Source organism: Falco cherrug, chromosome 13, assembly GCF_023634085.1.
Source record: "Falco cherrug isolate bFalChe1 chromosome 13, bFalChe1.pri, whole genome shotgun sequence".
NCBI lineage: Eukaryota > Metazoa > Chordata > Aves > Falconiformes > Falconidae > Falco > Falco cherrug.
The window spans coordinates 15428135-15443773 of record NC_073709.1 but is presented as its reverse complement, the minus strand read 5'-3'; the positions used below and the strand labels follow the sequence as shown (position 1 = coordinate 15443773).

The following is a 15639-nucleotide window of genomic DNA, read 5'->3' as shown; positions in this document are numbered from 1 at the left end:
GCAGTGTTTCTTCTGTGTCTGTAATCTGTGAATAATTTGGTCCATATAAAAATTATGCTGCCTTCCACTAATTTTCCTTCTTGACTTCACTAATAGGGAAGTCTGCTGCTGTTACTCAAAACCCTCATCTGGTTTTCCCAGGGAAGTTTGGATGCAGGTGTTGGTTTAGCAAGAAGAATCGATTCATCCTTCAGTGGAGTGCAGCCACCTGAGGAGCTGCATGGAGAAACTTCTTCGGAAACCCACGGGGCGAGTGTGCAACATTCAAGACATGAGGGGTTGTGCATGAAAATACAGTAGTGCCTGGTGAGCCTCTAGAGGGAGGTTGCAACAGAGGGGATTACGTTTTCAAGCTTTAAAAAAAGTGCTGCCTGCACAATAGGTAAATCCAGCCCTATCCAGCCTCCAGTGTGCCTGTATTTGGCTTTACATTCTGTGTTATATTCCTCCCCCCCTGTGAGGTACTGAGCGATGGTGTGCAATGAGGTACTGAGCGATGGTGTGCAGTAAAGCTGGTTGCTCCCAACATCTTCATGGCACAGTGTGAGGTCACCCGTCAGCCATGTGTGCCCAGCATGTCACTCTGGAAGCAGCAATAGCCATGGCCATCGCAGTCCCTGGCTTTACTATCAGGCTAGCATGATTAGCTCTTTTCATCTTTCTTCTGAGGACTAGATGTAACAGAATCAAACTTCAACCTCTGCCAGCCTATAAAGGGTGGAGGAGGTGGAGGTTCCCAGCGCATTGTGTGATCTATTGTTTCTTCTCTGGCCTGAAAGACAGGGAGAGGAGAAGTGTCTTTGCTCCACATTCCCACTAAATTTCTCGGCGTGATGAGCTAGCCAGCTAATAAGCAGGTAATTATACATCAGAATACACAGTTCAGAGGCAGTGCTGGCTGCCTGCAATGAGCTGAAATGAGGAAGAAAGTGTCTGTTCCAGCTCTGCTCATGCCTCTGCCTCGCTGCCTGCGTTTGGGCCACTCACACCCCGAGTTTGTGTTTCACCCCCTGCTCCTTACACAGGGAGCGCTCCCTGACACTCACTTTTGATCAGGGGTGCAATTCACGACTGAGACAGCTACACCAGCAACACCTGTCTGTGTGAGTGTGGATTCATTTGTCACTTTGCTTGGGACAGTGGGGAGACGGGTGGTCCTGGCAAGACCAGCTCTGCTGGTAAAATGTGCCCTTGCACCAGCCGTGCTTCAGTGCTGCACGGCACCCACACACCTGCATTGTGTCCCCAGGTAGCCCCAGCCCCATCTTTTCTGAAATTATTAGAGCAGCTCAAATTAAAAACACACTGGTAAATGCCATTGGTGTTTCTAACATTTCCTCCCAACAGGGTTTTCCTGTTAATTTCTTGTATGTACCATCTCACGTTACTTAGTTTTACAGTAATGGCCCTTCTAACTCTTGTTTTCTAGAGAATTGTGTTATAAATGGTCATGGTAAGTTTAAACAGTCTTTCACCATGGATTTTCTAAAGTGGATCAAGTTACAGAGAAAAGACAAAGATGCCACTGCACCTTACGGATGTATTTTTAAGCATAGAGGCAACATGGAATTGTGTTTCAGACCCACCGCAAAGGTAAGGAGGGAGCAGCAACACCTGGAGGGGGGTTGTTGTGCTTTAAAGCATCCCTTCAGCAGGCACAGTTCCAAATGTTTTATTTGCACATATCTTTTGCAAGTTCTGGATTTGTGCAAAGAATTGTTTAAGGTATATTGACTCGAACAGGTGACTTATTAAAAATGACGCTGTAATTTTTAATAGGAATGAGATAGGAAGGAAAAGGATGTGTGTGTGTGTCTGTGTCTGTGTCTGTGTCTGTGTGTGTGTACACATACAGGTTCACACAAAGATAAAAATCACTGGATTCTTGAGTCAAGTGCTCCAGCAGTGGCCAACACCACCTGAAAATGAAAAAGCAATAGTAACTTTTAAGGGTAGTTCATAGTCTGTATATAGCGCCCAACAAGGAAACTTCTGCACAAGTTAACCATAGAGGCTTCATTCTCAAACTCACTTAGAGGAGCCGAACCTTGTGGGCTAGTTTTGCACCATGGGCTAGATTTGGGTCAGAAGAAGACAGTGGCTTTTGGATTAAGTCAGAAGGGCCAACTACCCTTGATTTTTTGCGTTGCACATTGCTTGACACTTGGACTTCAGGAATCCAAGTTTCCTCTTAAGTCATAGAGGATCAAAACACGGAGATGAAATAATGTATATGAAAGTAGTATCTGTGCAGACTGCTGGGGAGTGTAAGAGGGCTGAGAGACCCAGATTTTTAGCAGATGATCTCAGAGTCCACCCTCACGGCAGTGCGACTTGCAGCACTCTATCCCTTCAGACCTCACCAGCTTACAGATCCAAAACAAGAAAGTTCATGGGCACTGACACGTGCATTGCCCAGTGAGGCAACTCCTTCCCTTCTCTCCTTAAGCCTGGAAACCCCCTGATGGATTCACCTGCCACCCTGGGCTACAGGTACCAGCAGAGCAAGGTGTGACAGTGAAACAGGCCATAAAAGTTATTTTGAACTAAAACTCGAGTGACCACATCCAGCTTTGAGTACCTCTGGAGGAGGTAGGTAGGCTGGAGCCACTATAATTCCAACAAGAGCCGTGGCCCCATGATTTCCAAAACTCTGGTTGAAGCTGTGCTTATTTACAGTTCTCCTGGAAGGAGTCTGGGCAGAGGGAAGGTGTGTCAGGCTGGGAGAGTGGATTTGTGGTAGCGAAGAGAAATAGCCATCAGCTGGAGAACTGCAAAAAAGAGCGCAGGAGGAAGCCTCCTCCAGGAACTGGGCTGACTCCATGATCTCCAGCCAAAACAGCCAGCGATGCCCAGGTGAGCTGGGGGCTGCATGCCCATTCTCCTGGGTGAAGCAAAGCCTATACCAGTAAAGGTCTGACTGCCCAGGCTGTTTGAATGGTGGCAGCTCCTGACAGCTTTGGATTTCCAATTTTTTTCATTTTCACATTACAGTGAGAGGCTGGTGGAGAGCTGCACCACTGATGAACAATATATGGCTCCCCAGAAAGCAGTGGGGTTGCTTGAGGCATTGAATTGCAAGCTTTTTTCTGCAGCCTGCCTGGCACACTTGAATCTTTCTGTAACCAAGTCTCCCAGCTCTTGTGGTCCAGGATCAGCGAGGGGAGATTCTGGCAGAAAAATGGTTTTCTCTACAGCTTCCTTTTTTACATCCAAAATACAGATGCTCACCTTCCTGAAGTGAGGATGGCTCTGTCTGGGGACAAACAGGGTCTTGAGGAACTTGTGTGTAATTTTAAGTCAATGTATTGATAATAGACCAGCTTTCCAAAAACAAGTGTGGCCACTGGGTAACTGAAGTGAGGAGTTACTAGCTGGGATGTTTCCTCACTACCAAGAGGTCTCAGGACACGTAAGCCCACAGCCTTGCCTGTGTGCTCCCACAAAAGTGACTCTGCAGCATGGCTTCCTCCCCGTGTCAGGCTATGGAAGACATAATGTGCTGTGGCCAAAGGCTGTCTCCATCAAGGTCTAAACAGCAAAGTCCCATCTGAGAGTTGTCCCATGTAGTCATGATTTTACTCATGTCAATCAATCATCCCCAGGCTGTGAGCTGTGTTTAAAACCTCTCAAGGGAAATTCAAGTAGCACAGTCTCCTGGTTCAAACACAACCCTCTGGCTCAAGGCATCGTCTTCAGGAGCAGCTCCTTTACCCTCCCTAGCACCACCACCTCTGCCACAGGGCAGAGATCACACATTTGAGATCATCTGCCTGGCACTGACAAAATCTGCAATTGATGCACCCTTTGCTGGCAGTGGCAGAGAGCATGAACAGGGAAGAATCATGTCCAAACCCTTTGTATCTGCTCTCTGTGAAAAAGCATCCCCCTCCAGAGCACTCTGGGAAACCTGTGCTGGGAAAGGGGGGCTGAGGCAATGAAGGGAAGTGGAAGAAAAGAAGAACAAGTTCTTTTGACCAGCACCAGCTTGATGTTTTTTCAACTCACTTTTTACACTTGAAAGAGAGGGCGGGAAAGAAGAATAAAGCATGAATGCAGGAGGAGAAGGAGGCAGAGAGGAAAAAAAGATCAAAGAAAGGGTGAAACAGGAAAAAGATATTCCCAGTGATGCCAAGACACTTGTCTGCAACCCTGTACCAGCCCCAATCTGTCCTAAAGCACAAGAGCAAAAAACCAGCAGGATCTCTGGCAAACTAGATATATAAGCTAAAAAGCATAGAGATTGGTAGAAAATGTTGAGTTAAAAGCCTGTGGATTTAGTGCACACGAAGTGAGATGGAGTTGTGGGAGGTGGGGTGAGGTTGGTGAGTGCTTGAGCTGAGGAAAGAGTGGCCACACATTGAGATCATAGGGGCAAGGGATTGCAGTGGCTTTCATATAAGCCTTAATGAGGAAACAGAGGTTTGTCAAAGTATAAATGGGTACAGGCAGAAAAAGCAAAATCCAATCCGACAGCAACCAGCTGCCAGAAATTGCAGCATGGCCCTGAGACTTGCTGCACTAGGGAAGTGCAGGAAGGAAGGGTGGTAAAGCTCAGGCAGGATGAATACCTTGGGTCAGGAATAGAGAGGGACTCCCTGTTCATCACTCCATTCAGTACCAAACACTCGTTGTGATAAGGAGAGCTAATCAAAAAAGCAAAGAAAACACAAGAGGCTCAGAGGTACTACGAGTGCTGTAAAATGCATCTGGGAAGAAAGCGAGCACAGCATAGGTGTATTCCCTGGAGTGGAGATGAGGAAAACTGAGGACAGCAAAGCAGATCCCTTGGGATTTATAGCCCTGTCTTGGCATGCTTCATACTGGAAGCAGGAGATACCCAGGAGGATTTGGACAGTAGCAGCACCAACCTAGTGTTAAGGATGGTGGGAAGTACTCTCTAGGCAAGGGGGAAATTTTTCCCCAAAGAGATGCTGATTCCAGCACTTCATAATGACAAACTAGCATTTTTTAATTATTTTCTTTTTTTTTTTACAGTTTTCCTGTAAAGACAAATTAAACAGAAAGAAAATAGGCAGTGGAGAGTTTAACTGCATCCTGTCATTGCAGCTTTGCCCATGCTTTCCCATCTTCCAGAAGTTCCTGCTTTGCTGTTGCCACTAGTCTGTTTACAGCAGTCCAACAGGGCTCCCCCTTTGCTCCACACACTGGCTTTTCCTTGCCTTTCCCAGTTCCCCCTCTCTGGCTTTCCTGCTGCCCTATCTCACTGCCCGGGGTCAGACACTTGCCCCTGTTCTGCACTGCTGCAGAGCCTGCCCCCCCCCCCCCCCCCCCCAGCCCGGCACAGCAGCATCGCAGGAGCAACCCTCTCTGCTCAGCTCCTCGATGCAGACCTATGCTGCAGTTAGAATTCCCTTGTTTTCCCGTCTCCCTGATAACAGCTCTGCTGCAGCGCTAAAGAGTCCTTTGGCTTTCCCCTTCTCGATTTGCACCTCCCTTGCAGCATTTGGAGTCACCCTGGCTTTGCCCATTGCCTTTAAGGTGCCCCATTGCATTCCTTTTCCCTTTTTACTTTCAATTTCTACTCCCTACTAGTAAGCCACAGCAAGGGAAATGCTGCAGCAAAGCTTCCAGCTGGGCTGTACTCACTTCCGTATGTGTGTGTAGGAAGAGATCAAACTTCAGGGATCCTGGAGACATTCTTGGATGTGGTGCTGAGAAGAAAATGAACAGGAAAGAGGTGAAAGAAATGTCAGGCCACAAGCTCAAGAGATCATTGGGGCCCAGAGACAGCTGCATCTACCCAGAAAAGAAATAAATGACAGACTGCACCAGACTATAGCATGAAAACATTGACACAAAGAGAATTAATGTTCTTGCAACTGGACCTTGGCCTCACACAGTTCTTCAGTCGCCTCTTGCCTGGTGACATTGTGCTGCATATGATTTGCTCTCTTTCAACACCGCATCTGTCCCAGAGACTGTCTACCTCTTAACATTGCTGTGAAATATAGGTGATGTAGTATGTATAAATATTTCAAAGAGACAGGATTAATCTGACAAGTGGGGTCTTGAGAACAGACCGGAGACACTGACTCTGAGCTGGAAAGATGGGACAAATATGTTCTGCAGAAAGAGACTGGAGGGAGGAAAGACATCCCTCATCTTTGCTTTTTGACAAGTAGAATCACTACAGGGTATGGTTTGCTTATGACAAGTAGATTGCTTAGCAAGCATGCATGGGAGTGCTGGGTTGCTGTCACCCATCAGAAACACCATAGTCATGAATGTTACGATTTATTAGGCCTCAACCAGTAATTATTAATTACCTTACTTAGCAAATGCAGTTATGTGCTTGGATTTTGGCAGTATTTTTATTTCCACTCAGAATATCCATGGACAGATGACAGCTCTTTCTAATTATTTATTATAAAATTATTTTTCCCTTTAATTCAAAGGGCTGCTCACAAACAGCCTCACTTTATGTTTTTTACTGCTCCCTAATTGGATGAGTTCAAAGGTACTTTTGGCACAAATTCTTGTATTTGCTAAGAGAAAGCTGGGTTGTTTCACATACTTTGGCAGTTTACTTGGAAATTCATTTTTCATAAGCATTTGTGCCAGTGAAACATGAGCATGTGCATTGAATGCTAACACAAAGAAAGGGGTGTGAAACACACATTTGAGGGATTTATTTTTTTTAGACTCATTATCCAGATATGTAACTCATACTCGTTCTCACTCTGAGGCACTATTCCATAATCTAATGAGAATCCCTGAGAAAAAAAATTAAGGGAAAGGCTATAAAATACCCCATAAATAAGCCTATTTCAGAATTTTGAGCAGAAAAAACAAGACTCATGTCTCCATATTTTTTTTACCCTCATGAAGTTTCCTGGATCTGCAAGCATCTCTTCATCTCGTTTCCTTGTGTTGCTTTCAGCCTGTTTCATGCAGATGCTGACAATTTTGCTTTGTCTTATCATCATCAGCTCCTGCTTTTCTCCATGCCCTGGCAAAGGGGCTGCTCTGCCTGTCTTCTAGTGCTGGCTGCCTCCTTCTATGCCCTTTATTAATGTTGCTGCCAGCCACTGCAGGAAGGATTAAATCCTTCTCAGATAAGAGTTTATTGTATTAAAAAATAAACTTGCTCAATTCAGGACACCTCAGGGTGCGAAGCCCACAGTTTCTTGGTAAATGTTCCCTTAGGTCGCTTATAGGAAAAAAAAAAGGGGGGGGGGGGGGGAAGACCCCAAACGCAAACAAAGCAGTTTTACACTGGCGACATCCTGACAAGTAAGGGAATAGGGTCCAGTGGGAAATCCGCCTGCCTTGCCTCCTGCGCGCAGGGATGCTGGTCACTGGGGTGAAGCTGCCCTGCCCGTAACTCCGCTCCCCTCCTGGTGCGCTACCGCTTTTCTTTCCAGCTGAGCACCATTTACAGGAGGAATAACTGCTTACTAATTAGCGGCTATATCTATTAATTGCTTGTTAGAGCATGCCTGAGCAGCCTGCCGCTCTCTGGGCCATCTCCCTGTCTATACATAGACACTTTTTTTTTTATTATTATTACATTTTTATCCAGGGAGTGACCTGTTCACACGGCGCCCCAGAGCCCGCTGAGGTGCGGGTTTCCATCCGCTACCCCTAGGCGCAAGCGGCCGGGATGCGGAGCCGGCAGCGCCGGGGGCAGCGCGCAGCAGCAGGGCATCATGAGCGGCGTGGGGCCGCCAAGCCCACGCGTGGCCGAGGCGGGAGGGCACGCAGGGACCGGCCCCGCGTTAGAGGCGGAGGGGACCCGGTGTCGCGGAGTGACGGGGCGCATCAGCCCATCCTGGGGAGCCCCGGCGGGCCCGGCGCGGGAGGGAGAGCGGCGCGCCGGAGCCCGCCCGCCCCCGGGAGCGGCACGCCTGGCGAAGCGGGGGGGGTCCACGGCGCTGGCTTCGTTTACGGCCCCGAGCCGGGCACGGGTGGGCTCGGCGGCTCCGGATCCCCGCGGGGCAAGCGGGTCTAGGCTCCCCCGAAGAAGCGCTTTATCTCCGTAGCAAAGCAGATGGAGATAGGAGGGCTCCGCACCGGCGCTCCCCGGGCGCTGATGCAGCCCCCCGGTGCCGGTGGTGATGCCCGGAGCGGTCGTGCAGCATCTTCCTCCTCCCGGCCGGAGGTCTAGCCCCGGGCCCTGCTCCGGGGGAAGCGCACAGTTCCGCCGCTCCGCGTTCAGCTCCGGGCGTCAGCACCGCCCGGGGCCGGCAGCCCCACGGACACCGCCGGTCCCCGCAGCCACGCACCGAGCTGGGGGCCCGCGCAGCACCGCCGCCGCGCCGCTCCCGAGCAGCATGCACAAGGCAGCCCCGCCAGCCTGCAACCTACCTGGGGGGGGAGCCAAAAAACTTTCTCGGCACCAGCCAGCGCCGGCACAGGAGAACCCCCCCCCCCCCCCGACAACTCGCGCTGCCCCCCACCCCCGGCTCGCTGCCCGTGCAAGCCAGAAGACGCCCCCAGAGCCCCCTGCCCCTAGGCTTTTCGCATCTCAAGTCCCACCCGGGAGAAGCCGACCTTGCCGCGAGTGTCCTGAGGATGGAGGGACCCCGGGCTGACGGCTGATCTCTCCGCCCGAAGCAAGACCCTTGTCCTCCCCAGCCCTGCGGTGCTGTCTCTAATTGGGCCGGGGCGAGGGGAGGCTCGCAGAATTGGGCAGGAGGCAGGGCTCTTCCGAGCACGGCTGCTTTAATTGGCTCCTTTTTCTTTTTTTTTTCTTTTCCCCAAAGGGGAATGAAATGGTGAAGAGGGGAGGGGAAAAACCTGGAAAGCCAAAGGGGAAGAAGCCGCGGCGCGCCCGGCAGGGCAGGGGGCAGGGAGGGGCGAGGCGGCCCCGGCCCGCCCGGGGGGCGGCGGAGCGGCGCGCAGCGCCTGGAGCTGGCTGGGCAGCGGTGACGCTCCCGGCAACTTTTGCAGATTTTGGCGTTTCGGGGAAAACCGGTGGGGCAGGGACCTGCCAAACGGTTTCCAGCCGGCGTCTGGCAAGAGTAACCCAACTTTCTCCAGGTTCTTGTCTTTCCTCGTCGGCTCCCTGCCAGCTACAGCCTCTGTTGATTCCCACCAGGAGCTCCGGCAGCCGTCGAGGGAGCTCTCTTCAACTGCAAATCATCTGCGAGGCGGGCGGAGCAGGCAAGCAGCGGAGGCGAAGCGCCCACCCGAGCCCAGCTCACAACATCAGGGAAAGTTTTGAAGGGACAAGGACCTGGCAGGCTGGGGAGGAGGAGAGGAGAGCCGGGCTGAGCTGCAGGCGGAGCGAGGGTGCGTGGTCTGCCTGCTCCTCGTTTGCTTCTCCCTTCAGGCTGGCTGGGGCGATGCAGTGCAGCTGGGGGAGCTCTTGGGAGCCGCTATAAAAAAAAAATAAAATCCTTCCTGGATTTGATTAATTACAACAATCCCCTCCCCGCTAGAAGATCAGGAAAAGAGGAGAGGGAATCACCTATCCCTCCCTCCGCCTTTCAGCAGCTGGCTCCTACCCCCTCCCCCCCGCTTCCCCCCCCCCCCCCCTCCCTTTTCTCCACCTCCTTCTCCTTCTCCCCGTTCGCTCCTGGGGCTGCGGCCAGAGCCTCGGCGGGCGGAGGGAGGGCGAGGACTCTCCCAAGTTGGCAGCACTTGGGGCAGCGCGGGACTTGGGGCAGCGCTCGGCAGCTCCCGCTGAACAAAGAAACCCCCTTTCCTGCGGGGGGCGGGGGGCAGCGCTGGGCTGGCCCGGACCCTGCCCCTGCCCGGTGCCCGCTGCCCCGAGCTGGCCTTCCTGTGCCCGGAGCGCGGGCGCGGCTGCCCGTTCTCCCGGAGATCTTCGAGCAACCTGGAGAGGGGAAGCGGGAAGCGGCGCTCCGCTCTCCTGCCCTCCCTGCCGCCTTCCCTCGCTCTCTCCCTCCTTTTTTTTTTTTTTTTTTTCTCCTTTTAAATTTTACCCCCAGGCGGCCCCGGGCTGGGGGGTCCCTTCCTCCGCCCGAGGGGCGCCGGTGCCCGGCGCGGAGCGGGGCGCATGGGGTGGCGTTTCGGGAGGCTGTCGCCCGCTCCTCGCTCCCCGCCGGATGCTGCCGGGGCTGTTTTGGCTGCTTTTCTTCGCCGGCGATGAAGGCTCTGCCTTGAAGATGGAGATGATCTGTTTTTTATTCCTGTCTCTGGTGCCGGTGTACAGCAGGGGACAAGGGGTTTACGGTAAGAGACGTTGTCGCGGTCGCTGTTGGGGGGGGGGGGGGGGGGAGAGCAAGGGCGCAGACGGCGGTGGTGGGATCAAAGTTAAAAAGCACCTGCAGGAGAAAGTAAATGATGCCGGCGAAGCTCGTCGCAGCCTGAGCGGAGAGACTGATGCAGCAATGGGGCTTCCAGCGCCTGTAGCTACTTCGTAATTCCTGCCCGTAACCCTCCGGCCGCCTCCGATTCACGGGTCCGCCGAGGTGGCCCGCAGGGACCGCTGGCGAGGCCGCCGCCGGGCTGGCCGCGCCCCGAGCCGGGGGGCGCCAGAGTTGCGGCGGGGGGCGACTCCGCGGCCCGGCCCGGCCGCCCTTCTCGCCACCCGCCTCGCGTGGGGACGCCACGCCGGTGCCGGCCCGGCAGACCCGGCGCTGGGAGCGCCGGCGCGTTGCAGCCGCTTCGGGGCAGGGGCAGGACGGAGGGCGCCCACCCGCGGGGCCCCGGCGGCTTGGCCTCCTGCCGGGGTCGGTGCCGGGCGTCCCCTTGCTGCCCGGGGCCGCCCGCCGCCCTGCCCCGGCGTCCCCCGCCGGCCCCTCGGCCGGCCCCGCCGGGCTCCCTCCCCTGCCGGGGGGGTGCTAGGGGAGAGGCAGCTTTTCACCCCATTGAACTTTGCTGCTGATTTTCTTCTTAAGATCGTGGCGGGCGGGCGGGTGGGTGGTGGTCTGTGGCAGAGCCGATGTCGAGCTGCTGGATTTTTTTTCCCCCCCTCTTATTAATTTTGCAGTTACGGTGCTTACCCCTTCTCCTTGTGTGCAGGCAGGGTGGCAGATGGCAAGCTGGGGCGGCCCCTCATGAGAGGGCTGGCGCCCACCGCCCCTCGGCGTCCGAGGGCAGCGGGGGTGGCAGGGGCTGGGGGGGCACCCCGCGGCCCCTCGGAGCACCGGCCCTGGGCTGGGGGAGCAGCCGGGATTTCCCTCAGCCAGCCGTGCAGCCCCCCTTTCCCGCTCCCAGCCCGCTCTTGATTCTTGCTTTACAAGATCTGCATTTCCAATATACTGGGGAAAAAATAAATAAAAGCAACCCACAAGACTTGCCTCTCCTAACAAGCCGGCTTTATCTTGGCTTACAACTCAGTTGTGCGCTGCTGTAAAGTCCTTCTGGAAGGCATGCCTCTGCCTCTAACAAGCCAGGCTCTCTGAGCGCTGAAGAGAGACCCCAGTGAGAGAATCCAGCCCCCCCGCTCCCCCTTTTTTAACAGCACGCAGCCAGTCTCTTGTGTGAGCTCTGGCAAAGATCAGTTCAGTCTCACTGACTATGGGTAAGTCTTTTTAGGTCACTTTTTAATGATGTATTTCTTTAATGGAAACAATTCCTCCTTTCTCCTTGAGGGCTGGGATGTTAATTTGAGTTTGGGTCCGTTTGGTAAAACAACCATTTTAAACAGAGGGTGCTTAGCATCCTTTCTTTTTTTTTTTTCTTTCTTTCTCCCAGTGTATGTGTTTTCTCCTAATCTGCGTGTCCAGAGGAAAATTGTAGGACCCTCTGAAGGCTGGAAAGATGGGGAACAGAATGAGTTTGTGGTACAGAAACCTGGTCAGGCCAGGTTATTTAATCCTTTAAAACAGGTAGTCTGCTTCTAGCTAAACTTTTATTATTTTGTTGTAGCGTGCTTGCTGCTGAGTAGCTGTCACTTGCTGTAGAATGGCCTCTCTGCTCAGGATCGTAGCAGGAGGGACAGAGCTTAAAACCAGTTTTGCTTAAATGTGCTTTAGAAGATTGCCTGTTGTATTTTTTCATCCACTTCAGTGAACTTGCATTTGATAAGAGTTGCTGCTAAATTAGATCTTCAGAATAACTTACTGGTGTTTTTGTCTTTTTCTCTCTGAGAGAGATTGGAGAAGCTGTGTACAAAAGAAAGCACATATATAGACATGCACTAAAATGAAGGCATCCTTTTAAGCCAAAATGGTACACTAGTTCTAGCTGTTCTCTTACTTAACCATACAAAGGAGAAATCCAGTCTCTTTTCCTCTCCCCTCCCCTACCTCTTCAGACTATCTGTTGAGACCATCAGGAGCCTAAATAAGCCGCTGTCGCTGAGTGCAGCCCAGAGCAGTATCTTGTGGAATCAGCACACCACAAACTTCTACAGTGACTCATAGTTTTCATGTTGTCTTTCCCAATCCTGCCTTCAGTCCACTACCCTGCACTGATTTCATACCTTGTGCAGTCAGCACTGTTTGTTTGGATGTGATTTGTTATTGATGGCTCAAGTAGAGCTGGATTGATACTGTTACATTTGCCAGGATAAATAAAGCAGGATTAGGAACTAGTCCTGCTGGTCCCTTCCACCTTGGTTATTCCTAAATGTTAGTCTCTTGCCATGGCTTTAAGCTGTACTTGAGCGTTCTGTGTTGTGAATGTCGGTCTCATGTGGCACTTAATGTAGAAATTAAGGGAACTCCAGTATCATGTTTCAGATCAGTTTTTCTGCTTGTGAATATTTATTTATGGCAATGGAGAATGGGAAGAGGCATCTATATGGGTCTATAAATATATTTTACTTTAGTAAATCTGCTGAGATTAAATCAGATTAAACAAGATAAAATATCCATGTGATGTACCCTTTAAATAATACACCCACATGGATGTGCACAAAAGACCTCTGTCTAGGAGAGCGGAGTTGTTGGAGAGGTTTATTGAGACGAATGGTATAAATAAGATGTGTGTAAGGGGGTTTCTGGGAAAGGAGCATTTGCAGTGGAGGTGCAATTTAATTAAGAGTCAAGGTGCTTTTAGCCCACTACCTGAGGAGGCCTGTTAAATAAATTGGCATTTGTTGTAATGACTGAAGCGTGTCTGAAACCCTCTTCTCATTAGCTGATCCCATCCTTTCAGCCTTGTTTGTTGCAGTAAGACAAGGCTGGCCTGATACCGAAGGCAGTTCAGCAAATTGCCAAAAGGCAACTTCTGTTAGTCTTTTGTGGTGCCCCATTTCCCAAACTGCATGTGCCTTTCCATCCTGGTGCGTTAATGCTGCTGATCAAGATGAGGAGCAAGCTGTAACAGAACTCTAGAAAATGTCAGAATTTGGGGGGGGGAGGGGGAATGAGGAAGGAAGAGGTAAGGAGAAAGGGGACCTGCCGTTCCAGGCTTGGAGTTATGAAGACTTAAAGGCTATATATTAGACTACAAGAGTGGTGGATGGTGGTGGTGGTGTCCAAAGTGTAGAGTATGCCTCTTGCTTCCTAGTCAGCCTCGCAGACTTTGGGACTTGTGTAGCTCTGGTTCACAGGGCTGCTGCTTTGCTTACTCCATATGCAGTATATAATTAACATTTCTGGGTTGTCTTGCAACTAGCACAGTCCAGCTGATCAGCAGAAGCCTTTCAGGCTGAATAGAGAGTGGGATCTTTTGTCCCCTGCCTCTCATAATTCACCTGCAGAAAAGGCATTTCAGGAATGGTCATCACAGTGTGTCATGAGGGGCTACAGTGAGGTGATGGAATGGGAATAAAAGGAAGGTTTAGGCTGGGCAGCAGGGAAAGCTGCCTGGCACCATGATCAGAGGGGCTGGATGGGCTGCATTGCTTTGGGCATTTGAAACTGGTGGGGGAGAAGCACTTGCAATACAGAGCAGCCCTGCCCTGGCCTCTGAGTTGGGGAATAAATGACCCAGTAAAGCTCTTTCTTTAAAGAGACACCATCACTGAATCACCTGTGAGATACCACTACAGGCAGCCAAAAAAATCTAGTGGAAGAATGTTTCTTGCATCTGTGATGGAGGAATGTCATGGTAAAACATATCCTGGGTTTAGGCTATAAACATCTACACTTTTTCATTTCATGCACGCATGACATGATTTGTTTCCTGCTCCTTTTACCTGTAAAGTAAAACCTCTTTTAGAGTTTTCAAGGCAGGACGCCTCACACCTTGCAACCTGTGTGCACGCCTGTCTTTTGCTGCCCGTTGCTGGGGGTACAGACACACTAATGTTAACCCTGAGCCTGGTGACTGGGATCAGTCTCCCCTGCCTCTGCCTATAGCTGTTTTGCCAGCAGGAACAGGAGTCCAACCACCGAGCTCTTGAGCTTACTTGCTGTTACCCCGGTGCACCCTGTGCCCTCAGAAACGGCTGAGCAGATTGCCACCTAAAGTAGCGGTGGAGCTGGCTCCTGTGAGTCACTCCTTGGCCAGTTCTGTTTGGAAAACGTGATGTATGAGCACAGCAGCCCTCCAAACGATATGTATGTGTATGTGTGTGTATATATGTACACATATCCTTTGTGCTCAGCCATTTCCCCTTGTTGTCTAGCCCTTAAATCTGTGGTGGCTTAAGCTGTAGCCCTTTGGTTACAGGAATGAGTTTTGTAGCTGGAGGGCTATATAGAAATATTCTCCCTGAAGGACTGGGTCGGCCCAAGATTTGCATAGTTCTTTAGCAAGTCATTAAGGTCAAGGCATTAAATCTGTCCAGCCCTGTGCTTCAGAATGCCTTGCTGTTCTCCAGCTGTAGTGTGTCAGATTCACCCTCCTGTGACATTACAGCCTCTGTTTTTAGGTCAGGTCAGTAGCTTCACACACCAGATAAGCCCTCAATTGGCTTTAATATTCAGTACTAGAAAACTGACATTATCCTCCTGACAGGTTGTTTGCAACTTGCTGGTAGAAGTCAAAATATTTCACTATAGGTGTCATCAGAAACCACCATCCTATGCTAATTTTTGTGGGAACATGAAGACAGATGTTGAATAATTTGACATGAGCAGCATAGCTTTTAAAATTATCACCATGTCAGGTTTGCACTGGATTTTTTTGAAATATATGTACGTATTTCAGATGAGCTTCAGAGAGGGGAGGGAGATATAGTAAGTGGCTCTCAGTAAGTGGAAGATGTGGCAGAAGATGGCTTTGGAGGTTCAGTAGTCAGACAGCAATGGCAGTGCGGTAGGGATGCTGTGCTGCTGAGGCTGCTGTGCTTATTTTTAAGCAACAAGACAAGTGCTGGTTAACTCGGAGATCTTGTGATACTTCCCATCAACCAGAAGCCCTACTGTTTTGCCCATGTTTTGACTGGAGTTAACAGTTATTCTACTTGCTTGAATAGTGTCGTGCCAGGCTTCCAGTCCCTCCCTCCATGCACACCATGCTCTCTCGGTTCATTAAGCATGGTCTATGGCTAGGAGTCTTGCTTGTATGGCTACAGCCTGTTATCAGGAGGGCAGAGATGGGGCATGGGGAAGAATTGCATCCTGCCCAATGCCAATGTGCTGGCAAAAGCAATAGAGATGTGGTTTCTACTGGTGAAAGACTGCTTGGGGTAGAGGGTGTTTCTTGCTCCCATTTGTGGGAATGTCCTGAACGCTACCTGCGAGAGGCTTCTTTAGTCAGCATGACGTAAGTCCACAGACAACTGCCTGTGCAGCTCTGGAGAGACAGTTCACCGAAGTTCTCATCAGGGTAGGTGAAACATTGGCATTTTTTGTGCAGAGAGGTTGC

General features: G+C 51.1%; 1 protein-coding gene and 1 long non-coding RNA gene across 3 annotated transcripts in view; one reads left to right on the top strand and one right to left on the bottom strand.

Annotated features, from left to right (window-relative positions):
• Positions 1–1416: 1416 nt before the first annotated feature.
• Positions 1417–10712, bottom strand: LOC129737306 (uncharacterized). Its single transcript, XR_008735017.1, has 4 exons — positions 10257–10712; positions 8518–9344; positions 5611–5675; positions 1417–1919 (listed from the first exon to the last, which is right to left on the bottom strand). It is a non-coding gene; the product is annotated as an uncharacterized LOC129737306 (long non-coding RNA).
• The window catches only part of MDGA1 (MAM domain containing glycosylphosphatidylinositol anchor 1), a 154924-nt gene continuing 148809 nt past the window's right edge, over positions 9525–15639 (top strand). For both annotated transcript variants that reach the window (XM_055726118.1, XM_055726117.1), the window contains exon 1: positions 9525–10164. In XM_055726118.1, coding sequence (XP_055582093.1) covers positions 10038–10164 — 127 coding nt within the window. In that variant the 5' untranslated portion in view covers positions 9525–10037. The remainder of the gene's footprint in view (positions 10165–15639) is intronic.